Below are 26,353 nucleotides of genomic sequence, written 5' to 3'. Positions count from 1 at the left end.
TGGGTGGAGTGGAGAGGAGGGAGAGGAGGAGGGAGAAGGGATTGTTGTTGTGTTGTGTTGTGTTGTGTTTAACAACATGATGTTCGACCAATGGTTGACCAGTGACAGTGATAAGTGAACATCTCTTCATACCTTTGAATATATCCAAGTTGTCATCCTGAAAAACATTTCATTGCTTCAATTACGTATTCATCTTGGAATTAAAAATGTCCAGCAACAATAATTCAGAGTCCAACAATGTTACAGCTCAAAATGGTTCAAGTGAAGCTGAGAATTCCGAAGAGGAGGAAGGTATGAAATTTACACAATAAATACCGAAATACATACTCAGCACCTAAACAAAATAACTGATCTACTGAATATCTTAAGCATCAATCTCTGAACCGATTTTGGCAAATCAATATTTACAGCTGATATCTTACTCTGCCGTTCCTAAATTGTGTTATTTTGGGGCGTGTCTGCTGACAGCTTCTTTTCCCATGTTCTCTTTCACCGCTAGAACAGGCCCCAACTTTTAAATTCCAATTAGCATGGCAAAAGTGATTGAACAAGAGACATGGCACTTCTCAGGTCTGCTTCAGAGTTGAGATGTAGCAAATTCGATAAACTATGAGACACAGGCGCAATGGCAGTAATGCTTGGTATCATTCTGGATATGCCATCAACACCTACCATTTTATTCACTTTTTTTTGTGATTGTTGCCAGCAAAAGTGAGTGCAGCCTGTCCTAAAGGCATAAGTTAATTCCAGATTGGTAGCATTAGCATTGAAAACTGTGCTACAACACAAATTCTTGATTTAGCTAATTTTTGCCTTGTCTGCGAAGAACTGGTACAAGTTTTTCCTCAGTGTTGACAGAGAACAATGAAAGCTCTGGTGGAAAACATACAAGAGGTTTTGAATCTCCCTGATCACTAAAGAAGAGAAAGAGGAGAGTAACGCTTTGTACTGACAGCATCAAAGTATCGCAACAAGAGCAAAGGAAATACACGTACCATAGAGTACATAGAGTCGTAATGTAAGTGGGTGAGCTGGCGCCACTTTTAAGCATTTTCCAGGTCCCGAATTCCGAGACTCCTGTGTGACGCCGGGTCACTTTTTCGATACATAATCGATCGTTTGCGATACACGGGTACCCTGCCATCTAATGTAAACAAAGATGATAGGAATCACCACGTATTCCACACCGTCATTTTGGATCGAACATGTATCATAAAAGTGACCCGAACTTGGCGCACACTGGGCTCGGAACTCATAGAGCAGATCATGGCGCCAGCTCTCCCATGTACATCACGACTCTATGTACTCTATGACACATACTTAGGTGGTTGCGTTTTGAACCCTCCTGATGTCATACAGCACTATAACTGCAAAGACTATTCTCTGCACATCAACTGGTGGTTCAAATCAAAATGCAACCACCATTTTCTAACAACTTGACAGAAAAGGGTCCTGTTGAAGTAAAGTAGGTAAGTAGGTACGTCCCCTTTTGTTTATTTGTTATTAACCTGATCCCTGTGAACTTAAGACTGTCCACGAAAATTCAGAGAACACTTGAGAGCCAATGAAAATACTATCTTCAGAATACCTTAAAAAATATAAACAAAGAATTTCATTAGAATAATTGTCAGGAATTGCTCAAGTAATTCTTAGGAGGACATTCCTTGAATACACCGCAGTGGCTTTATCCCATCAGTATGGCAGATCTAGAATGAAAGTCTTCATTGAATTTGAGATAAATTTGTAACATAATTCGGTACATCATTCCCATCTTGCCGTTTTTGGGAAGAAAGCAGTCTGTAGTTTTCAACATAAGGCCCAGAGGATTGTGGCAGACTGAGTTGCTCTATAAAATTCTCGGCACCCTTTATTTGTGCTGCCTTGAAGAAGAGCTAAAAAAAACTTGTTTCTTGAGTGAAATCCTACTTGCACTCAGTGGCATGGCACGCTTTACGAAATATCTATTGATCGGCCATTTAAACTGATTGAGAAGAATCGATGAACAGGGTGTTTGCAATGAAAACCTTAACAATTGATTCTTTACCATGGCTTCAAAAAGGGAAATAATGATCATTGATCATTCAAGTCTTGCCAATGCTTGCACCTTATCATGTGGAGCAACTAAAATTCGATTGAGGAATCTCGCCCATCATCCAACAACTGGTGACCTAGTTAATTTGCTGAGAGCCGAGTTGGGTTTTTCAGTGTTGCCACTGAGTGGAGAAAATTAAATTCCCTAACATTTCCCTGATTTCCCGGACACATTTTGGTCCAATTTCCTGACCATTTAAGTATGCCAGATGGTTAAAAAGACATAATGAGAAATAGTTTTGGGGCAAAATTTGTTGCTCAAAACGTCCAACCCATTTCAGTAAGCAATTAAGGTGACTAAACAATTTTTCCCTGACATTTCCTGGTATTCCCTGACTGTGGCAACCCTGTTTTTCATCTGATTGATTCTTTTTAAAAATATTTTCCTCTTTCTCATTGCCCTATAGAATATCCTGTAGTCTTTTAGACGCAGATTAATCGTGATTGTGTGAGAAGAAGTTCTACCAGTTGATTTCTTTTCACAGAAATTTGTGAGCTGAATCAGCAGCTGGACATCCTCAACTCTGCCTTAGATTCCATTGAAGAAAAAAATGACCACATTAAAGCAAGGCTGCTTGAACTTTTGAAGAATGTACAGAATGTGAGGACAGAGCAGAGCTCAGAAGACAAAGAGAACGAAAAATCAGAATCAGAGCGCTGACTTGAAATCATACTCATCTCTTATGAGATACTTTCTTCCGAAGTTTTTTATTCACTACATCCTATCATCATAGTTTAAGTACCTGCATTCTTTCAATCCTTACACACCCACAGTGAAACTGCAGACATGCTTCTATCGGTTTGTGGCATTGCAGGCCTCTGCTCATACTGAATTTTTTAAATTGAAAAATAGTCATTGTTACGCTCTGAAAACCTCTCTAATTATATTCTCTGTGGAAAAAAATGTTTCTGAAATTTTCCAGCAATAGCGCTGTTTTGTTCTCTACTGATAAAATTTAATGGGAGCGGAAATTTTGAAGCACAGCAAAGGAGATACATTCTGCATTTCTGCAGTTTCATCATTGCTATGTCCTATGACTCATAAGAGAGTATGAAGATACTTCTAAAGTGACTTTTGCCAATTATTGCAATATTCCTTACTTTTATTTCTTAAGTACTTTAAGATGGAAGTCATTCCCTTGGTTGCATTTTTACTGACGATTTGCTTGTTGTTTATGAGAAAAGTATTTTTTTAATTTCATACTTGCTGTCTTGTCTACCTTGTTGTCTGAGTGTTAAAAAGAGCACTACACAGTGCCACCTTAAATTTTTCAGTAAGGGTTGGTGTTTCAAAAATTTCTACAGCCATACCAAACTCAATATATGAGGGGAACCCACCCTAAGAGGGCCGTTGAAGAAAAGGGCAAGGCTCTGTAATCTGATAAAGCCTTTTGATGGCAAGTGTCTTTTATTATTTCAAAAATGAAATTCAAACAATAAATAAGAAATTTTGCATTAAAGGCAGGTTGATACTCTTTTTCAACACAAAGTTTTCACTGATCTAAGTTTACATCTATCATGTGCTTCTTGTTCACAGAATGTAAAATAATTATACAACAATTGAAGGTATTTTTGCTAACAAGAACTACTTATGTTGGACATAAATCTTATGCACACAGTCCTTAGTTTTTGAAGTGATTCATTAATAAGTAAGGAACTAAGCACTTGCAAACTTTACTGGCGATTTTGTCAAATTTCCTGTTCGCGTCCTTAAACTTCGAATAGCTGTTAAAGGGTCAATTTTTGTAATGTCATAACGGTTCTTTGCGCCGTGTGATACCGAGCTAACTCTTCTGAGCTGTGAAGGAGTCATCTCATTCCCCTCCCTTCTTAAGACACATTTTACCCAGTTAAGTTGCAATTAATGAACTTCAATGTTTGAAATTTGCGAGCAGTTTTAATGAGTCTCTTTGGGTTAGTTTCCCATTTCAAGATTAAAGGTAGCAGGAACTTATATGCTCAAAAACAATGTTTTTTAGTTTCATCATCAACAAATAAAAGTTGAAAACGTCAAAGCTAATTTTCCAGAACCTCTAATGTGACAAACTATTTGCAGGGGTCATTGAAGACCACTGGCAGAGTGATTGTACGCCAGGAAAATTCCCTTCATATTAATTTTTTTAAGAATTGAAATGGGGCCCATGTTAAAGGGAAATGTTTGGTTAATTAGAATGTGCCAAACTTAAAATGAACATACAACGTTTATTAAAAAATCAAATTCAATTTTATTTTGTAAAAAAATTAGAGGTAACAACGTAAAAAAAAATAAGAGGGAGGAAATCTCAGCTGCAGTTAAACTCATTTGAAAAGCACCATTAATAATCACATGAGGAGTCTGAGTCGGAGTCATCTGCCCACCGGCTTGGTCGTTTATCAAAATCAAAAAAATCGTTTGATACTACAAAGTGCACGCACTGGAGGATCACATTCCTTTCATGCCGAATTTCCTTACTCAACAGCTGAAAAAAGATTTGTGTAAAGAATTACTCATTACAAGGAGTTAAAATGAAAAAAAGGTAAAAAAAACATCGGCCTAAGATTTGTTTTTTAAAAGTGTTATTCTGTGTTATAAATTTACAAAAAATTTTATGTAAACTTGTTTTTGATTAAATTTGTTAATTTTTATTTCAATAAAATGTAAAACTGACTGCTGGTCTAGTTCATTTTTACCAGCTTTCTTTCCACTTCCACCGTCAAAAAATTGAAGGTTGAGGCTGGAATACAGACATTTGGAAAGCAAAAACCCTCATCATAAGATCACTATTCAGAGATCTGAAGCAAAGACAGGAGTTCTTGTCCGGTTCTGTTAACTTTGGAAGACACTGGTACCAAGTTTCAGAAAACTGGAAGGGGGATAGTGAAACTTTTGACAATATGATAATCCTAATGAACAAAACCCCGTTATTTGAAACATAGAGTTAGGAGTAACTATAAAAGCTTATTTGATTCGTGGTACAATTTGGTTACCTTTAAAGCCTACATATAACGTGAAAATTCTTTCCAAATTTGTTCAAAAAATTTAATTGAGTGGTTAAAAATGCAAAGTCCTTTCCGTACTTTTCCCTCTGAAAATGAGCAGTTCACGATCCAATGAGAGACAGCTTAAAGGGAAATCATGGGCTAGAATATGAAGCAGGATTAAGCCTCTTTTGACGCCCTTTTTAGATCCAGGGGCCTTTCGACAGGTAATATCGACAGTGAAACTACAAGACTATGCATCTTGCTTACGGTGTTTAAAAATGTCCTCTCTCATTATATTTTTACGAGGTTGGTTAACGAAGTTGGTAGTTTTATCAAGTAATCAGAGCCCAAAGGCCTGGTTACAGGACTGTTGATGGGTTTCACTCTCAACTAGAATCGTCAATGGGTTCCATGACGTGATCCGGAGCGCGTTTACGATATCGTAAACTGTTGACGAAAATTAAATTACACTTAATTACCGCCGATTTGGTAGGAAAGGCTAGGCCACGCCCATTTAAAAGCAACCGGAGAATGGAAATTTGTTTAGATGATGTATTTTGTAATCTGTTTACGGATTTCATCAGCAGTTTGACAAACGAAAATTCACTTTTTTTACAGATAAATTAAAAATATACATTTTTCAATTACAGCAGCAAGAACAGTAGGTGGTGGGAAAGAAAAGAGAGTGCAAAATTAATAAATACATAACAGCAGAGAAATAGAAAAAAGAGAGGATAAGAAAAAAGTTTTTGGTTGAAGTAAAGTCAGGAGAGAGGGACAAATTGTAAAGGAAGCATAAAAATTATGTTCAGCCGCAATTTTGAACCACTACAAGCCAGAGTGGACTAACTGATGCTGGGTATAGGCATGCAACATGTTAAATCCTTAGTTTGAAAAATTCAAGTAAAATTTTACCTTTTCTAGAAGTGTCAATTTCTTTTTCTTAAAACAATTGTCTTTCTTCACTGAATCTTCAGTTGTGTCTTTCTGTTTGTCACCACTATTTCGATGCCGATGTCGCTTTCTAGACTTAGAATTGATTACCCCTGTGTCAACTTCAGAGGAATTTTTAGTCTCTACAGGGTCGCTAACAACTAGGTCTGATGATACAGCTGGATGATTTTCAGTAGTTTTTACTATGGAACATTCTTCGGGTTCTGAGTCATCGGTTTCGTTGGTACCAACATCATAAGGCACTAACTTCATTTTAACATCAGAGGATGAGTCAGAATCATTAGAACTTCGTTTTGGAGCTACTTTATTCTCTTCTTTCACATCTGAGGTAACATTTTTACTGTCATTGCTAATTGTTGGAGTGGAATCGGTTTCAGAATTGAAAACATGTTCCACATTTGCGACTTCTTCACTTTCACTGAAAGATTCATCTTTTGGGTTATTCTTCAGTTCGTCAACACCTGCAACAAAGGACATAAACATTAATTCAAAATTGTAAAAAATAATAAAATCCGCAAAAAACGTGATTAACAATGACATGAAAGATATTTTTAAGAATGAAATCCTGACCTAAATATCATTCATGATCATGCATGTGTGGCAGCAGCTAAGAAACATCTGAATTTATATCAAAGACATTCAATCGCAGGGACCAACATACTGGTTAAATCATGACAAATTACCCCTTCTCTGATGTGAGAGCGTATCTTCATTTACGAGTGAGCCCTTCAACGGATAGAGTTATTTAGACTTTCAGGCTCAAATAAAAAAGTAGTTACACTCTTATGCTAAAAGAGCGACACAATGATGGCTTAAAATACAAACTTTAATCCCCCTCTTCCCTTACAAGAAGACACCACTGTACAGCTGGTGCAACCAAGGAGCACAGGAAGGCCCATTATTTACTTTTCTCTGCTATAAAAGTTGGTTAAAGCAAGAAGGTGCAAGGTCATGGGAGACACATGTGCTCATTATCAATAACAGCCATCCAAGCCTAGATGATCAAGACCGCTTATGTTAATGAAGAAAAAAATCTCTGATCTGCCTGCAAGTTAGAAATGCTGGCATGAAGCGTACCTAAAAACTGAAACAGGGGCCCTGAAATGCTTGAAAGTGGACATGATGGCAAGAGCGCAGCTTCATCGAGCACATGATACAAAAATGCAGCTGATGATGCCACGAAAGGCCTTCAATATATTTCTAAAAGGTTTCAAGATTTTAAATAACTAGCCGACCTCATACTTAATTACACTTTTCAAATGAGCAGAGAAATATGGAGATTTATGGCTCTTTTATGATGCTTGCGAAGATCCTTTTGCCTTGTTCTTATACGAAGGGAGTGGGGAAGGGAGAAGGGTCGTGATACTCCCTTAAACTGTAAAAAAACGAGAGCTAAGAGTACTCTGATGGATACTGAAGCATTGATACATACCACAATTGGAGCTGGAAACTGGCGAAGAGTGAACAATATCCTCGCTAATGCTGGCATCAGGGTCAGTGTGAGAAGAAGTACTTTCTAATTGGTTCAGGTTTTCAGGAGTTTCTATCTTGCTTTCAACTACGTCTATGGTTGACAAACATGGAAGACCTGCATACAATAAAGTTCAGGTAAATTTTATGGGATTCTTTTTTATGAATTCTTTCATATCAATGGCTAAGGAACAATACCGTTTATCTGTAAACTGACGATTTTGCAGGGCTAAGAAAACTTTCGCCATTTTTGTACTTTTGAGGTTAAATTTGCAATTTTTTTACACATTACAGCATCATTACAACGCTCTCATGCAGAATGAGAAAAACTAAAAACACCAGCAAACTTTTTTTGTACTGTCAAATGCGGAAAAGTTGCTGACTCATTATTGCCAAAATTATCAGTTTGTTCCTTAGTTCTCGATATTTAAAAAATGAAAATACGTGGGATTAGATGAACTGATTTTTCGTTGCAACTAATCATATTCCACTCTAAAAATCCAATTATAGTCTTCACAGTATTATGTAAATAAAAGAAAAAAAAATGGGTTGGGAGAAAAAATAATACATTTTGTTGTCTTGAAATTTAAAAAAAAGGAGCAAATTTTCCTCATGGCATTCTGATGAACTATAAAGATTTTTTTCTGTTTTTCTGATCAAAAGGAATTGATTCCGCATCGAAAGATAGAATACAGAAATCAATTGAGTATCAAATAACGACGCATATGTGCTTCCATTAACGTTTTGGATTTAGGATGCTCTAAACTATGTCGTTTCATACTAACTGGGATTGAGAGCCCCTTTTTCACCACTCAAGTCAGGTTTCAGGATCAAACAGTGGAAGAGGAGCTTACATGCATTAGAGCCACTCAAATGTGTATCAGGGTTTGAGGGCACTGGCATTCTTTTTCATAAAATCACTTAAGAACTGGCTCTTCGATTAACATGCATCATTTTCATAGGATAAAAATCGACCAAGTTACTATCATAACGATGATTCACAGTGAGGTCTAAAGGAGAAAGAAGGTGCTAATACCCCTAATGAAATCATTTAACATGGATTGTATAAAGATTCTATATATATTTGCACACACTAACCATTTGCAACTGATTAGTTCTTTATATTTCAACCAATAATATAGCTTGGTAGAAGAAGGGCCTAATAGGTAATGGTATAAAGTCAATTAGTTATGGTAAAAACCTAAAATTTATTTAATATCCATCCAGCATCCGTCAATAAAAACATTAGGCAACATAAAAACTTGGATTATCGCATGGTGAGAAGGCAATATTGTAGAGATTCACATCCAACCCGCACCACTTTTCCAAATTTACTTGGCAGAGGATTGCAGTGCGGGTTGCACATGGGAATTTGCTTGTTGCAAAACATTAACAAGAGTTTTATATAATTAGAAACGTGAGTTTTTCCCACAGTAGACGAAAAACGGGATGCAAGTTTCCTACAGGGGCCTACGATAAATCTAAAAGAAAACGTTTGGTTTAATTTTTTAAACGGAGTTTCTTCAAGAGGTCTTTCTCTTGCGCATCCAGGGAAGTATCATACTGCATCATCTCGAGCTGATTTTAAAAAGTGTGGCAAGTCAACAAGAACAATTAGGACATAGCAATTTAACAAACTTGGCCAAAACTTGTTGAAAATTAAATTCTGTATCGAATTAAGCGCAGAGTGTCCCCTTCCAAGTGATCAATGTTTTGCCCTTCAAAACTAGTTTTTGGGGGAATCAACCCAGATGGAATAAAAGCAGATGTATTTTCAGGCCTTGTGAATGTTTTAAATAGTCACCTTCTTGCCAAAATATCCAATTATAATAAGAGTAATAATAATAATATAAATAAACGTAGCAATGAATTCTTAGAGTACAAACAAATTGTTACCTTGGAAGGGTGGTAAATTCCCATTCCAATCCTTTTTCGGGTCATTATCATCTTCATCAAAAGTTACTTGATTTTTCTTCGGTGTAGGTTTATTTTCTGAGGATGCTTCACCACTCCGTCCAAAACGTTTGTCTCTCCAGTTTGGCTTGTGCGACCGCTGCTCGCCTATAAAAATAAGAGGAAGATAATAAAATTAGGGGCCCCTTCAGAGAAAAGTCTCATGGTATCCTTAACTTTAAAGTTAATGGAATAGTTGATTTGAGCTATCCATTTTCTCACAAATTTCGACTTTTAATTTGATTAGATTATCTTTGAAGAAGGAAAATCAAGTTATTACTCAGCATCCTGTTCAAATTATTTTAGTGACACCTAGAAACAGAGCAATTTAAATTTCCTGCGAGAAAACAGGAATAAGCGACATATTGTTTAAAAGTTCTGTAGATGAAATAGTAAATTTTTTATAAATGGAATGAAATTTACAGAGGCTTTCAAAGCTTCGCAATCTTTTTGGTGGAAAACAAAATAAACACATAAATCATGAAAGAAAAGCAACATCATTGTGAATGCAGAGCAGTTGTTTCTCGATAAATCTACTCACTTGTGGTGAATGCAGTTGAATCTAGGGGACTCAAAACGTCGGTAATGTGCAAAAAAAAAAGAAAAAAAAAATTTAAGGTGATTAAATTTGATTATTTAAATTTTATTTTTTATTTATATTTTGCCCGAAATCTGGGGACTTGAAAACGTAATATTGAACTAATTTTGAACTTATCAAGATAATGTTGAGGGAAAGTTAGGGGAAATTGGCTTAGTATTTTGCGAAAAATCATGACTTTCGAACTGACATATTTGGGGGTCCGAACCCCCTCCCCCCCTTAAAATTAGTTTGAAGTGATTTCTGTGATTGTTACTTAAAAGTGCTTACAATTTGGAACATTTTCAAGTTTTATTTTCTTCACTGCAATGATTGAAACCGGCGTTATAATTTCTGGAAAATAGGTCAAATTTGGCCTTTGACTTAACATAACTCAGATACTGATCTGCGGTTGGCGCAAAAATGCTTGGTTTTTAATTTTTTCCGATGATTTATCACAAGGTAGGGGTTATCATTTGAAAAAAAGTTGGGAGCCCTCTCTCGCCCCCCCCCCCCTTAGGGAAGGGCAAAAATGCTGCCCCCCCCCCCCCCAGAAGACGGTCCCCTTTGCGATAGAAACATTCCCAAAGTTTCATCTTTTATCTCCAACGGTTCAAAAGTTAGAGGAGGGGAGTGGGACTTTTGGGACCCTGTAGATTTACTTCCTCAGTATGATGAATGGAGGCCATTCTTTAGTGGTTGTTACAGTAGCCTCAGCATTCCACAGTAAATTTGATGCCTGAATCTGTGATTTAGATTATACAGCTGACCATATTGGTATGAGTGGCGGTAGCCACATCCAGGCAAGTTACCTATCCTCCAATAATTGGCAACACAACACAGCTTGGCTGAGGCACCGACATATCATAAACAGACAACTGCCAATAAAGATCAAAGATAGCAGAGGTTAAAAAACTGCTAACTCCCATACAAAGACATAAAGATGGAGCGCTAAAAGCAAAAAATGAAGCTTCTTTTCAATCACCTCTACTATTGGCTAGAGGATTGGCGGCGAAATCGGGACAAGTTTGAAATTCAAATGTAGAACAGGAACTAAATAAAATTGCGGAAACAAAGTATTTTAGGTTGATTTTTGCCCAAATTCACTTACACACCCATATTTTTATAACTTTAGATTAGTTTTGGTCCGTCGTCGACCGATTAATTTCATTTGGGAGTAACGGGCATCTACGACTGTAACGGCCTGTTTGAACCGGCAGAACCACCATGAGTAGAAGAGAAACTAATTTTATCTGAGATTACTGCCTGTTACCGAGCAAAAGTAGTTGTATTATAATAGGACGCAGTCCCAACTTTCTTAATTTATTCGTTTTAGGCATTTAAAATACGTTTCGAAGAAGAGATGTGGAAAAATCAAGAGGACAAGTTCAAATCAAATTTCCGTTTGCCACCATGGATTCCCGCGCTCATTTACACACTCACACAAGCACCCAGCGCCAAGCCAGGCTTCACTTTTTCCCCGTGCTTTTTAGATACGAGCACTCCGTCTTTACGTCTTTGCTCCCATACGATATAATTTTTTGGACCTTCAGTTTTCTTTGTCATGATGCTTTCAGTAAGACTCACCTCTTTTGGGTCGATTATGCCTGTCAGTTTTACTTTCTTCAACTCGTTCTCCACGTTCTATCATTTCTTCTTTTTTTGCTTTCCGCATGGCGACATTAGCGTCTGTTGGGTAACGACTAAAAAAGGAAAATAAATTAGTTCCTACATTTGAGAAAAGAAGCTTTCCTCATATCTATGAGCTTTTAAAGTCATCAAGGCATCTGCCATGATGACTGTAAAATTCTACCAACAGTCATAATACTTACAAGAAGCTAGTATAGACTGTTTCAGTTGTGATATCACAAGGAGGTGACAAAGCAATCAAATAGCATCAGAGAGTACAAAAGGTTTTGAAAAAGTCCTTAAAGATACAACTTACCTACATAAAGGTACCTAGTTAATGGAGGCAAAATTATCAGTGCAGCAATTTTTAAGGACTTCTGCAAAAAAATTAAAATTTGAGATTTCGACAGAAAATGCTCTCGTACAAAGGCAGTGACGTATATTTTTGGTCGACAGGAGGCATGAAGTTACATTACTATCTACAAATTTCAAACCATGAACATAGCACATTAAAATTTAAGACAGTTATTCTGAAAGGTACGTCTTTCGACCTTCAAATTACAAACTTCCGGAGCTTGGGTTTGGTTTAACATTTAGGGCGGTTTCAAAATGTTTGCAGAGCAAATCTCTAGGCATTTATTTTTAAGTTTTGTCCTCTTTCTACAGGCAGGCACAATCAGAATAAATCGACTTAAAAGCCAATTAGCTGTTTGGTTTATATAACTTCTAAGAGGTACGATGAAAACAGCAAATCAAATATTTTGTTTGAATTTTCTTTGATATTCAGACTGCTAATTTTGCTTAGCTGAAGCAATCTACAGCAATCTAACTCTTGGTAAAGAGAGATAAAAAATGAATATAACAAAACAGAATTGATGAGCGTTGATAATGAAGTTAAAAGTTGTCGTTCATAAAAAAAGGGACTTTAATCAATAAAAATTTATAATTCAGTTTGATAGAAAGTAAGATATAAAAATGATCAAAGAATTCTGGAGATGAACCCGATAGATATAGAACTTTTATGAGCAACATTCATTTTAATATGCAATTCATTCAAGAATGTGTTAGTATTTCCTAAAAGCTTTTTTTTAGTTATTTTTCTTACATCTGGTTCTCTTGTAGTATTATAATTGTAATGGAACAGGTTGCTTCATTGTAATTCATTTTCTTTTGTGTCTTGGATTTTTATCTGTTTATTAATTAATGTACAGTATTCAGCTTTTAGGCAGACAATTCAGAGCGCATTTTATGCCATATTATTCAACTGATGAGGAACCTTTAATCTTAAGGTGAAAACTGAACTACTTTGACTTTTGACCATATGAATAATGTTGAAGAACAGGGTAATTACCTTTTGCGCTCAGCAATCCACTTTTCAATATCTTCAGGGGATTGGACATTAGCAATTTTCTTGTAAATTCCTGTAAAATGGTGGAATTGTACATGTAAGGCAACGATCTTTGGATGAGCGGTAAAGGTGCATCCCTCTCTTCCGCAAACTTCATGTTCCGAGATGTGTTCTTGTAATGCCTCCGCAGTTTTCCAAGATCGATTGCATGCTTCACAGTAAAAAGGATCATTCTCCTGAAATAAGTAGCAAAACTACATTAAAAAGGCTGTTAAAACACGGAGCACACACTTAAAAAATAGAAATCTTAAAATTAAAAAGAAAAAAACAAAACAATTAAAGAATTACAACTGATAAAATTAACTTAAGAGGGACGGAAAAAGGGGCAGGGGTTGAGCAGATAGGATGAAAGATTGGTAGCAAATGCGGTTGGTCACAAGAGGTTTATTACGATAGCTTACATCCTCATTTTAACCAACGGTGCTATCATCTTTCACATCAAATTAAGACTGAAGTAAAACCAGGTAACTGTAAGATAGAATTTAATGATAGGGATATGATGGGGGTTTTTTTTTCTTTTCTTTGTTCTATTACTACGAGCAGTAGCATGAAAATATCATGGGTACATAATACTGATATCATATTAAAGTTAAATACTTTCATACTTCAAGATTTATAGGGTCAACGCCCTAAAATTGGCACGTATAAAACAAAAAAAAAGGACTACCAGAGATAAAGGGAGAAAAATAATAAAAACTGACCAAAAAAAAAACAAAGAGACAAAGCAGAATCGATGGCACACGAAGGTACAGAAAGCTAAAATCATAAAAATACTTATGAGTTCTTCGATTAGCATTCAGTATACTGAAATAGGAGGAAGGAAGAAGAGGGAAAAATATAATACATTGAATCTGAGACATGAGTGTTTTTTTGTTTTCCAGCACTCAAGAACAGCTGAATACTATAAATTATAGCCATGATCAGTAGATTTAAGAATGTTTCTTTGGAAAAGAAAAGTGAATCAGCCGTCATTGACTCAAGAAAAATTGAAAAGCAAAATATAAAAGGGCTAATGACACTTACAGCGGAAAAAAGCAAAAATTCAGTGACCACATAAGATCTTCATTTTAAATGAGATTAAAGTTCATTAAAAAGAATGAAAAAAAGAAAGGGGATGGAGAGTAATGTATGAGAAACTTTTACGTAAACTTACGCCATGAGTGAATGCTTCAAACTTATCTCCATGAATAAATGAAGCCAAAAAAGTTCTCCTTAAGATAGGCAGCAAGAGTTAATCTAATAGGATTCATCATCCATCCAACATCTTTCGATGTGCTTGTTCTAATCGGTTGATTTCTTTTTCTCCTTTTTTCCCCCGTTTCATTATCAATTAATTTTTTTTTCAGAAGTTGTTCCATCCGATGCAAAACTCTATGAAACTTTATAGGCGAGTGAACTTTGCCACTGAACTTACATTTCAAAATTTATAAAACGTGCATATGAAAAGGAGGCATTTGATAGTAATTACTAGTAGTATAAGTAAAAACATTGGTACAAAAACTGACATTGAAGCTTGACCTGAAATTACTTTGATTACAAATGCACTTTTTTCATTTAAAAATTATTTAACAACAGGGAAAAATCAAGTTCTGTACACTTTCACCACTCAGAAGTAGAATACTTGAAAACTTAGAGGATCAATCTTAAAAATGGAAAATTCAAGATGATTATTAAATTTGAAAAATTTGAAGCGAACTGGAAAGATGGCAGGTCTGCTTACAAGGAGAACTAAAACAAAATTTGCACGTTTTAAATTAAATGAAACATGATTTTCTAAAATGGTAAAAAACCATCCAAGGGGGGTTTCATATCACAGAGGTTGCCATGAAAATTTAGACATAAGAGACCAACACTCACACATTAATAATATAAAAGATATTATTTTCCAATTCCAGCGATGGGGAGAAAAGAGTGAAAGAATCACGAGTTTGAACTTCTAAAAACAACATCTTAGGCCCAATATAAAATGCATGTTTATTGTTCTGGATATTAATAGTGGCATGGTTTGATGGAGATTGCAACAAGAAAATATTCTGTGTAGGTTTTAAAAGCAAGTTACTTTGGGATGCGTACAAGTAAACAGTCTTTAGAGAAACAAAATGATCGTCAAGGCATCTCCTCATGGAAAAAAAATTGTCCTCATAAAAGTACTACTTTGACAATATTTAGGTCATACTAAATTGGAAATTAAATGATGAAAATCTGTAATGATGCAACAGAGCAAAAACAGAGAAACACTAATTTTGAAAAAAAATTAAGTTAAATTTTTCCAATTGAGAAGAAATCATGATATGTAAAAATTAGAGGAACATTTTATGATTTCCTTCGAATTTCTGATGTGTGGCATAAAATTAGCAAGAGGCATCATGGTAAAATGGGTCTAGGTAAGAGCAAGTTAGGCAAGATGAGGAAATGGTTACGTAAGGTTTCCGCATGGTAAATGGGCTTATAGGAGATATAATTGGAGAGCTATTGTAAGGTCAATGCTCAGCAGAAGCAAAGAAATAATCTAATAGGTGCATCCTGAAAGCAGCACGAAAATGTTGAACTTCTTTTCCACTATTATTAAACCTTAAAAAGTCAAATAAATATTTCAGAATCATGAAATACTTGAATTAAATTGGCTACTGATACACTCAAATTATTTCTCCTTTTTATGGATGATAAGTGTATGCAAAATACCTAATGAATGATTTTTTAATGCATAATTTTTTGTAAAGATGAGAAAACTGTAACGAGCGTTTTAAGTTGTTGCAACTCCAAAATTGAGGATTTAATCTATTTTTTCAAATTTTGATGTAACACTGCTTCTAATTGCGGATGAAGTAGCAAATTCAGTCACATCTTTCAGTACGGTCTGAGCCTACGAATTTAAAGTATCAAAGACGCAATATACTCTCTGTTGACCATTCAAATGCAAATGGTGATAAGACAGGCAATAGAAGAGTCAGGCTAACTAATTAAGTTCAACAGGGCTTGCTCACTCGTTTCAATTCTTTTATTAAACTTTGAAGAATTCAAAGATTTAGAAGAATTTAAGGTATTTCAACATTGTAACTGTTCTAAAGTAACCAAAAATAGAAAAAGAAATTCCTAGGGATGATTCAAAATTTCAGACAATGCTTGTTGACTGTGCTATGACTCGATAAGTCCAACATTTGATACAAATAAATTTGTACTCAAAATACTAAAATATTCGTTTCTCGGGTCCGAATATTTGGATGTAAAATATGATACTTCCGAGCTTTCGCCTTTATTGGGAGTATTTAGGAGAACTGATGTTCAAAGCATGAAGTTTTTTTTCAGTCAAACACTTTATTTTCATTAAATCATACTTTATAATAATAAATATTTAAACAAATTTTTTACTTAAAACATTGACACCAACAAAGACTAAAACATAATAGTTCAAAAACTTACGATAATAAAATTGAGTTCAAGATTAAATGACTAATTATGTCTGCAGATTGAAGACAATTCAAAATCTAATTAGAGATGTTTAAAACCTTATCTTGTTAGAAACTGACCTATCTAATAGAAAAGATCAAGATAAAGGTACATCTGCATCAAAAACTTGTGCACATTGCTGAGAGGCATTTCTTTCACATGCAAAGCTATTCCAGTAACAGGTGGGGCAAGGGACCCATTAATCTCCATTCATATTCGATCACATCATTTTTAACCACCAATTTGATTTTCATCTGTTGAGCGCCCCTCAATGGATGCAGCAGTAAATCAGATGTGATTGATCTTACTCTAAAGTGCAGTCCAGTGAGATACAAGCACCAAAAGGCAAAAATATTCAGCCAGCAAACCTTATTTTCAGACAACCAATGCCCCATCAATTCAAGGAATACCTTAATTTTCGGGCTAATACTCATAATTGATTTAAAAAGACTTAGCCAGTATTTTAATTAGCATTTGTCCGACGATGGGCCACAAATAATTTGTGAAACCATGCTCAGCCTCCTTTTGGGGACTGATAAATTATAAAATAAAAGAAACAAAGAAGAGCCGAGCTTAGGAAAAGAAATGAAAATCCTACTGAATTCCAAGAAAAACGTATGATTACGAAATCTAAAAATATTCCGAGAGTTTAAAATTAGTTTCCAAAAATATTCAATTAATAGTTTCAAACTGAAAACATACGAAGAAAAGAAAGGGCGACAAGACTCTCCTTATTGAAGAACCTACCTTCTTCATCAATGACTTGGATACATGAAAAATGCTTTTTCACAAAAGGCAAAATGTGAGACACACGCTAGCGGTTCTCGTAGTCATTTAAGGGTTTCAACTACCATGGGGATATAATTTCATAATAATTTGGCCTCTTTTGATTGGGGAACAACACTGTGCTTCTGCATGAAGCATGTGCGGGCAACCACTAAACTCTCTTAAAAATATCGAACAAGCACCAATTATTGAGACTCAAAGTTAGAGATTGAAAGAAAATGTTTCAAATGTAAACCATAAAAAACTCAACACTCTCACACACAACTTAAATACACAGCAATGAGTTTTAAACCGAGTGATTTGCAGCTGCACATGTATTAAGTTTATCTACATAAATAGGTACCAATTTAAATGCGATTCCACTATTTTTTTTAGTTTAATAGCTTAACTGGCTTAGGGAAGAATACATCAGCCATACACTAAGAATTTTGATTTCCCACCATTTAATTATAAAAAAGAAAAATAATCATTCAATACACATTAAAAAGTCTTTGGCTCCGGAAAAAAATCGGAAAATAAGAGAGAGGAAAAAGTAGGACTGACTTATAACCCAAAACTTTATTAAAATCAAGGACCACACACACAATACCAAGAAATTCAACGTTTCCTTAGTTTCGATGTTTTAATGTTCCTTGCAGCCTCCTGAACATGATGAGCCTTTAGTTCAAAGAGTTCACAAAGGAAATGTCAAATCAAATAATATCGAAATTTAGCCAACGCCAAATTCCTCGATATTGCATTTCCAACTTTATGATCTGAAGAGCGAATAACATGAAAATGACTACTTGTTTTTTTCTTAAAACAACAAAAGGAAAAAATCTCCAATACAACCAAAATGGGTGACCCATATCAGTGAGCCTGAACAAGCATATCACAATCAATAATGATATAAATTAAAGAAAGAGAACTTCAGGATGACTGGAACTTTTAAATGGTCTTTTGGTACAATGATAAAAAATCTTTTATATTTTAAACCTACAATTATATAAAATTAGACGTCGATAATTCATAAGCACTCCTCAGCCTATGAAGGATCCTCAACCACTTGTGTTCACCATGTTCTAGTGCACATCATTTTTAGGCATCAAAAGCAGTAAGTTACGTTTTTTTTTTCCACCCTTGAGATCTTTTTATACAACAGCAACATTCTTTAGCTAGGCAGAAAATTTGAGACCTCCTTTGTGTTTTACGTGCCTTTCTTTGCTATATGCGCTGTTTTCAGTAGAAAAAGAAGGGTGTGAACAGCTCTTAAAAATTGACTTTTCACACAGCAAAATCTGGCTCATAAAATAACTAAATCCGAAATAATTCTCACAAACTTTACGAGATAATTATAAGGATAATTATTTAAGTTTAGATAATTAAAATGCAATACTTAGATGCTTCAATTGAGTTACCTCAACAATAGAAGGATGCCAATGACCAAACTTATGGGTGGAAAGTACAAGGAATTTGGAGAAAGGAGGCTGAGCACAGTTTACTTATTGAAGATTGGTTTTCATTCCTTTCAGAACCTGTACAACTATTGATTAGAGAACTGTAGCTAGCCAAGCGGCCAAAACTGGAGCATCTAATGAAAAGATGTGTAAACCATTACAGTAATGGAAAAGACTTTTCAGAGATTCAAAAGAAGAAATCTTACTTCAGATAAAAAAAAATAAATAAAAAAAAAAAATGGTCCATTACTTGTAAGAAGGAGTTTTATATCAATTCCTACAGTTTTTGTCACAATTAAATGACAACCCATAAAAAAGACTTGGTATGATTTACCAGAAAAAATTTGTTTAGTATCAAAATATATTATACCTATAAAAGGATAGCAATGGGTGAAAAGGGAAAAAGAGAGATTCTATTTACTGAGTTTTGAATATTTATGATTGATTCAAAAATTTTTACTCATCCTGCAATTTTCTTGTCATTGATCCTATAACTATTCAGAAGTCTTGAGAAAATGTACAGTGGGTATGAATGATGATTTAAGAACTAGAAGGAAATTTCTTTTGCTTTGCTTTCATTAATTATTTGCGAAGTAGACCGAGACTGTCATAATTAAAAACGGAGAACGATCTTTACAAGTGTAATGTATGCCTTATTTTTTCCAAAATTTATACTGCACTATGTACAAACAAATGATGGGCTCTTTGGCACCGAAAACAAAAAGAAATTTTCCTTACACTTTAGAGACAGCTCACAATGCCATGAGCGCAAAGTTGAATGTACAAAGGGAAAATATACAAGAGAGTAGAGTACCTTGTTAAAATAAGGTACAATGGAAGAGAAACTTAAGCAGTGGCTGCAACTTCAGTGGGCGTTTTACTTTCATCTTTTTTTGCATCAAGAAGAGATTTCAGCTCAGGGATTTTTGACACCTCCTGCAACCACAGTTTAAAATTGTTTCAGAATTACAACTAGCAAATGAAGCGCCAAAGAATTTCTACTTTGCTTTTCTGAAGGGATAGAATTTTTTCAATTTGATTTAAAAAAAAAAAAAATAAAAAAAAACTCTGATGAATAAAGCATCACAATTAGAGCTAATTTTTTTTTTGCAGAATTAAATTCATATCAAACAAAATCAATTTGAAAGAACGCTTTGCGCCACTGTAAAGAGAGGACATCAGAATATTTCCAGTTCTTGTTAACTTATTTCCACTTTTTTCCCACAGAAAATTTCCTAGTTATTTATGATGCTGGTAAAAACATATTATCCTCAACAAATTTGTGCCTTTACTAAGCTTGATGAGGAAAGTAACTGCAGTAGCTCTTTGGAACATAGTAGGCTGTACTGAAGAGAAAAAAGAATAAAGCGAAATGAGTACAGTCACTCTTTCTTCCTCTTTCTCTCTCTCTCCCCACCCCCCTTCCATCTCTCTCTGGACTAAAAACCATGCTTTTTTGTGTTTTTTATTTTTCTAATTCAAGAGGCCAGGACATTTAGAGGAACATCTGGCTGCAATTAAGAGAAATACCTATGAAGGAGAGTTAAGTAAAACCTGTTCAGCGGGTGAAAAACCCCACAATCTAAAGGTTAGGATAAAAATGCATGTTTGCTCACTTCTTCAGAATGAGATCCTATGTAATCCAACTTTGCACGGTTAACCAGATTTGCGACAAAAGCTTTCTGTTCATTGTAAGCTTTCCAACAGACTGTGTCCGTTTGTTTCCGACTTGCTTCTGCGAAGAGACTGTGTTTCTTTTGAATCTCCACTTTCAAGGCATTGTTAACCCAGGGTTTATTTATTTCTGTCTCCTACACATCACATCAACAAAATTATACTGTATGTTTCACGCCAGATGAAATCAAGAATTACAAGTGGTTAATTATTAAAAACTTAAAAAGGAGGCCAGCAAACAAAGTCTCTGATAAAATCTAAATGATCAAGATTTTAAAATCCTGAGCTTGCCCTGCTTAAAGCATTTATTAGATTAGTGATTAGACTGATTGGAGAAAAATGCAGGATAATTAAACATCTTTGAAGAGCTAGATTAGAAAATAATTCATTGATTGTGGTACCTAAAGTAAAATGTCTGAAACGAGAGAAAAAAAAAAGACTACAGCTAAAATGTCTGCCTCTTACTGATGGTCAGGGAAAGATAAAGGATGGGAAAATGATGAGAGTACTGAGTACAATTTTTCATGGATTTAAAATAGCCAAAGAAGCAGCTATTTGTTAGTAGGAAAAGGATATTTTTTTAAATTACGTGGTCTCACTTAGGGAAACACACCTGTTCAAATCTACAGAGAGGTCTTAAAGATGGGTCTTACAATAATTTTTCCTGTCTAAGACCATTACCAATGACACAGAAGACGAAAAAAAGTCGACACTTAACCAGCTGAGGCTTACGTATATTTGCACAAATTGTTGTAGAACGGAACGAAAATTTCACGTGCTTTAAAACATGAAGATTTCAAGATATAGAGATGGGCACTTCAATGAAGTCATCGAGGGTCCACTGACCCATTAAATGTGACCTAATGATGTTACTAATGGGTGCACTTTGAGGGCATTGCAAACAGAACCGGTGACGTCATTTACTGCGGCTTGATTTCGTCATCAACAATAGCCCCTATAGAATCATCACTTTGTGTCTGTCGTAAACGGGTGCAGTTAGTATATCATTAATGGTTGTTGCAATGATTGAGTCATCGCATGGAGTGTAGCATTAAAAAGGGCTCAAAAAACTTATATCTTAGTACTGAAAACTTTCTAGCAAGCATCAAAAATGGAAAAATTCCATTCTGATTTTGTCTTGACTCAATCATGGGGTCTTTCACATTTGGGGGAAAAAAAATTGCACTTGATCTCATTTTTCGTCTGTAAGCTTTTAAAATTTCTAAATAGATCATCATGACTTGACATGTGAAAAATCAAGATTTGTTTTGACAAAGAGAATTTTTTTCAACTGAACAAAGTACCTGGAATCAAAGTAGTTGATGAAGCATGGAGAAATGATCCAAGGGATAACCTTTACATGAAAATGATGAAACGTGGTGCAGTATACAACTAATTAGAACACCAAGCAAGAAATTAGACAGGCCACACACTGAAAAAAGTGGCCCATGGCTGTTTAGATGATTACAGAAAATCATTCATTAAAAACTTGCGCAGCACAATACTTGGATCCATTGACAACTGGTGAAAAGCGATAGAAAATTCTGTCAAACTGCAAATCCCACAGGATGTTGATGAGGACATGCCTTGAACTTTTATTCGGGTGGTCTGTTTATTGAAAGTTTATAGCAGCCCAATGAGACATAGTTAAATAATTGGATTCCAGAAGATGAGTCTTTGACTTTCAAGATTATTGTCAAAACTGCTGAAGAAAACAGTATTCCTTGAAAAATATAAGTGTATTATACTAGAAAATGAGAAAATTCTTCTGGCCCAGCAATGTTTAAATGTCTCCACCTTTTCATTCCTATTTTTTACAATGTTCCTTCTGAGATGCTTATGTCAAGCCACCTTTACTCCGGACAAAAATTTTTTATTACTCTAGGCATCGAGATTCTTCAGATAGTAACACCAATATTCATGACTGACATAGTGATGAAGATAGGTGCGTTGCCAAAATAAGTAAACTAGTCCAATTCTGTTTGGTTCTTCCGTTTGCGACCGCGACCCAACAGTCCCATCGACCTCCTGAGATCGTTAAGCGTTAGGTAGAAACATTAGGCTTCTACATGTAAACACACATGTTTACATCAGGTATCAAGTATATTGTTTGTGAATCAGGTAATTCTGCTTCCAAGTGGTCCCAAACAGTTTACTTTGACAACGCAGCTGATATTTTGGTAAGTTGAGAATGCCCTGTGCGATAGTAAGTCATTACAGATGTAGTCCTTCCCCAGTGAAAAGAACTCTACTTGTTGCAAAATTCACTTAAAAGAATATTTTTGTGCAATTTCAGTCCCAAATTCAGCTTTTTTATGCTTGTAAGTAGGGGAAAAATTAGTAAAATTTTCAATTAGAAATGCTGAACAGCTTTCAGACAGCAATGTAGTTTGCTAGTGGAAATTTAACAACAGTGAAAGATAGTTACATTATTTCCATTGGGAAATGACTATACATCTGTATTAAGAACTCTAGATGTACACACGCCTTGACGGTAACACAGCCATTTTGTGACTTTTCCTCTGTGTCCTGTTCCCCCAAAATATTTTCTTTATAAAAATAATGAATCATCACTTCCTCGGATGATTCTTTCAATGGATACTGTTAAAGTATCTTTACTTAAACTTAAGAGTTTGTGTGCTCTGGGTGATGAAAATGAAAACATTGCAATGGAAATAATAGAAGTGATATTCTCTTAGCTGCTTCAACTGAGGACAGGCCCTTCTACTTATCCTGCAATCTGAGGATAAACAGATTGGGCTTTGCACTCCTCCTCACAGAGCACGTGCTGTTTCATATTCATAACTCAAAAGGAGACATTGAAGTTATACGCTCAGAAGTTGTCACTGTATTCTATCACTTCCAAACGAGGTTTCCAAAAATTAGAACTGAAGCTCTTTGAAGACCTTGGTTAACTTCTCAGAATGGTTTGACAAGAAGCTGGTTTTTGTATAATAAAAAACTGTAAGCTTAAAATAGGCTCCTCATGCATTATTAAAATGTGCGTGAGTGAAGTGGAAATCTTCATCTCACGAAATAAAAAATAAAAGAAAAAACAAACAAAAAGCTAGAGCTGCAGTAAATAGGTATAATAAAAGGCTATACTTAAGACTAACAGCCATGCTACAACTAGTGCAAGTACTGCTATGATTTTAAGTTTGACTCAGCAAATTGGTGGCGCACAGCAGCCTTTGGCTGCAAATTACAATACTTAATGACCCTTTCGCGTCAGCACAGATGGAGGGGTAATAACCTTGAGTGGCTTGTTAAGGAAATAGAAAAAGTAAGAAAATTCTAGTACACAGGTGCCCCGTGCATTCTGACATGGTAAAATTCTCGTTACTTAAATCAGTAGCAACAGTGGGGTCTTCTACTGATAAACAGCTGTATATACACAACAGGGCAAGGAGGTCCCTGATACTGCTGTACTACTGCTTAACAAGCCCTTCTGCGGCTTGCGGTGATACCACATCAATTACAGGATGAGAGAAGTAATAAATACTGACATCAAACAATAGTAACTTGGTCATTTCTCAGAACTGTAACGGCAAAATACAATTCACAGAGAGCAGAATTAGAAGTAGCCTACCGTTGGAACCTTAGCAAAGCAACAGCATCTACTGGGGCTGAACAGTTTTTCCTAGGTTTTGCACTGTCTCATTTACATTAATGAAACGTTTTCGGCTACTTAGGTTTCTCATTGCGAACGCTTGAACTGGGCAAAATGTGGCAGCCTGGTCCAGTACCAATAGGAAGACCATAAGTATGATACTATGTCCCTCTCAAAATTCTTCAGAGCCATCATTCTGAAGTATAGCCTATGTGACTGATTACTAAGCAAGAAAGTGAAACGTACCTCATTTTTCTTGGCTTTGGCCAGTTTCTTCTTGGCAGCTCTAGCTTGACTCACAGTGCCATTGTTGAATGCTTTGCCAGTTTTGGGCAGTGAGCCTCGGAAAGCACCTCTTCCTCTGACGAACGGTGGCACAGGAGGCAACATAGGTCTTGGCGGTACTGGTGGCATTCCCATTGGATGTCTCACTGGATAGTCTCCCGGAAAAGGTCTTGCCCGGGGAAAAGGTACAGCTGGGTGTACAGGTGGATAAGGTCGGAGACCTCTTGGTCCAGGTACTGGAGGTGGTATCATAGGAGGGATTCGTGGTCCGTACCCGAAATCAGGTTCCAGGAATCCTGGAGGTACTGCAGGTGGTCGAGGTCTAACCATACCAGGTGCAGGGAAGGATCCTCCTCTACCACCTCGGCCACCGCCTCGACTAATTTGCCCAATACCACCCCGGCTAACACCGCCGCGTCTGGAGCCTCGTGCACGAGACGATCGGCCTCTCAACCGCACCATTATACTCAAGTTACCTTCGTAATCCTCACGCTGAGAGTTTAGCGGTACAAGAATCCGGCCGTACGGTCTAGGAAGACACTTCGATTTCAAGCACCTTCAACTGATCTATCAAAGTAGTAATAACTGAAGCACTGAATTAAATTTGTAAAGCACAGTAGGTACTCAATGCTGTGAAACGTTATGCTGAAGAGTGTACGAGGCACATTGAACCATGAACAACGCGTGGAGAAGTCTTGATCTCGTCACACGAGCGAACAATAATAAATACAGCACCGAATGCAAATGGCGGAATGAATGAGGTTATTGATGTGTTTGTAGAATTTTGAGTTTCAATTGGTGGATATTTTCTATCATCTTTACACCAACCAATCAAATTTTTTTTTACTCGGAATAGCCTGGATTTTAACCAATCAGAAGTTCAAAACAACACGATATGGTATGATGTAAAAGCTTGAGGCGTCTCACACTTTTCATGTAAAGCGCCACCTGATACTGGTCAGTAAAATACAAATAAATAATTAAACTGATATGGGCAAATTAAAGTAATGGAGTCATTATGATATTCTGAAAAAGGAAGATCGAATCATCTCTTATCACTCGGGCCAGCGGGCCTGCGCGGCCTGCGGCAAAAGCACCTGCAGTGACCCAGTGACCAATCAAAACTTGAACGTTTGCTACGTCACTGCCGGAAAAGGAAATGAACTAACGAAGTGCGGGAAAGCGGGAAAAGGAAACGGATATGTGACGATCCTCGATCGGCACAATCCGAACGGTACGTACATTGTACCCACTGTTGCCAGTAAGAAGTCAAGAGGTCAACGTTTCTCCAAACGTTCTTTTTCATCATTTCAAGAAAGTTGCAAGGCCATACTGTCTGATCCTGACGGTCGAATGTAACTTGCAAAAGTTATTAGAGATCTTTTGCAAAACAAGTGCGACACCCCTAAACCAGATTTCGCTCGAAAACAACTAGCAGCAAGAAACCGTGCAGTCAAACAAAACATAACAACATACCGACCTAACATAATGAAAAGACCGTTTTTACGCGTCGGGATATTTTTTTTTCTCTAGCTGCAGTAAGTAGGTGAGTCAGTAAATGCCTGGCAGAGATTTGTTTTTGCTCTGATTTGAGTAAAAACTGGATTGTGTTTTGCAAAAAGGAACCAAAAGCATTCCAATGTCACTAAAGTTGTGCAACTTTTTTTCGGTACCTTGCAAATATAAACTGATCGCTTAAACAAGTTTTCTTTTTTCTCCCATTGAACAATAAATTCAATACAAAAATCACCTTTGCAAATTTATTTTTTTGTGTGATTTCAGTAATTTCATTGCAAAGAATGCAAGTTGCACAATCCCAGCAACACTGGAATGCTTGTGGTTCCTCTTTGCAAAAATACACTCCAACTGATACATTGAAAAATGCCTTAAATTCTATTTTTCAACAGTTGCTAGCTTCATAAATTAGAAAAAGAAAAAATTACACTGCATAAAGAAGATGTAGGTATGTAAGTTTTTCTTTTACACCTTGCTCCTTGCGAAAAGTTCATTGAGGCAATATTATTCAACATACTGTAATTCCATAAAGCAGGGTTCTTAAGAGTAGAAATTTG

At 35.9% G+C, this 26,353-nt stretch overlaps 2 protein-coding genes across 2 annotated transcripts; one reads left to right on the top strand and one right to left on the bottom strand.

Moving 5' to 3' along the window:
• The first annotated feature begins 44 nt into the window (after window positions 1-44).
• On the top strand, window positions 45-4,738 carry LOC109042126 (uncharacterized). The gene is made up of 2 exons (XM_019058692.2): window positions 45-291; window positions 2,577-4,738. Exons 1-2 carry the CDS (start codon window positions 207-209, stop codon window positions 2,750-2,752), a joined length of 261 nt encoding a protein of 86 aa, XP_018914237.2. The 5' UTR covers window positions 45-206; the 3' UTR covers window positions 2,753-4,738.
• On the bottom strand, window positions 4,293-25,244 carry Nufip (nuclear FMR1 interacting protein 1). Its single transcript, XM_019058690.2, has 7 exons — window positions 24,243-25,244; window positions 12,987-13,219; window positions 11,594-11,709; window positions 9,373-9,537; window positions 7,439-7,594; window positions 5,968-6,467; window positions 4,293-4,550 (listed from the first exon to the last, which is right to left on the bottom strand). Exons 1-7 carry the CDS (start codon window positions 24,741-24,743, stop codon window positions 4,407-4,409), a joined length of 1,815 nt encoding a protein of 604 aa, XP_018914235.2. The 5' UTR covers window positions 24,744-25,244; the 3' UTR covers window positions 4,293-4,406.
• Between the last annotated feature and the right edge of the window lie 1,109 nt (window positions 25,245-26,353).

This window comes from Bemisia tabaci, chromosome 5, assembly GCF_918797505.1.
Source record: "Bemisia tabaci chromosome 5, PGI_BMITA_v3".
In the NCBI taxonomy this organism is placed as follows: domain Eukaryota; kingdom Metazoa; phylum Arthropoda; class Insecta; order Hemiptera; family Aleyrodidae; genus Bemisia; species Bemisia tabaci.
The sequence above is the reverse complement of the archived record's forward strand: the minus strand, read 5'-3'. Positions and strand labels throughout refer to the sequence as shown.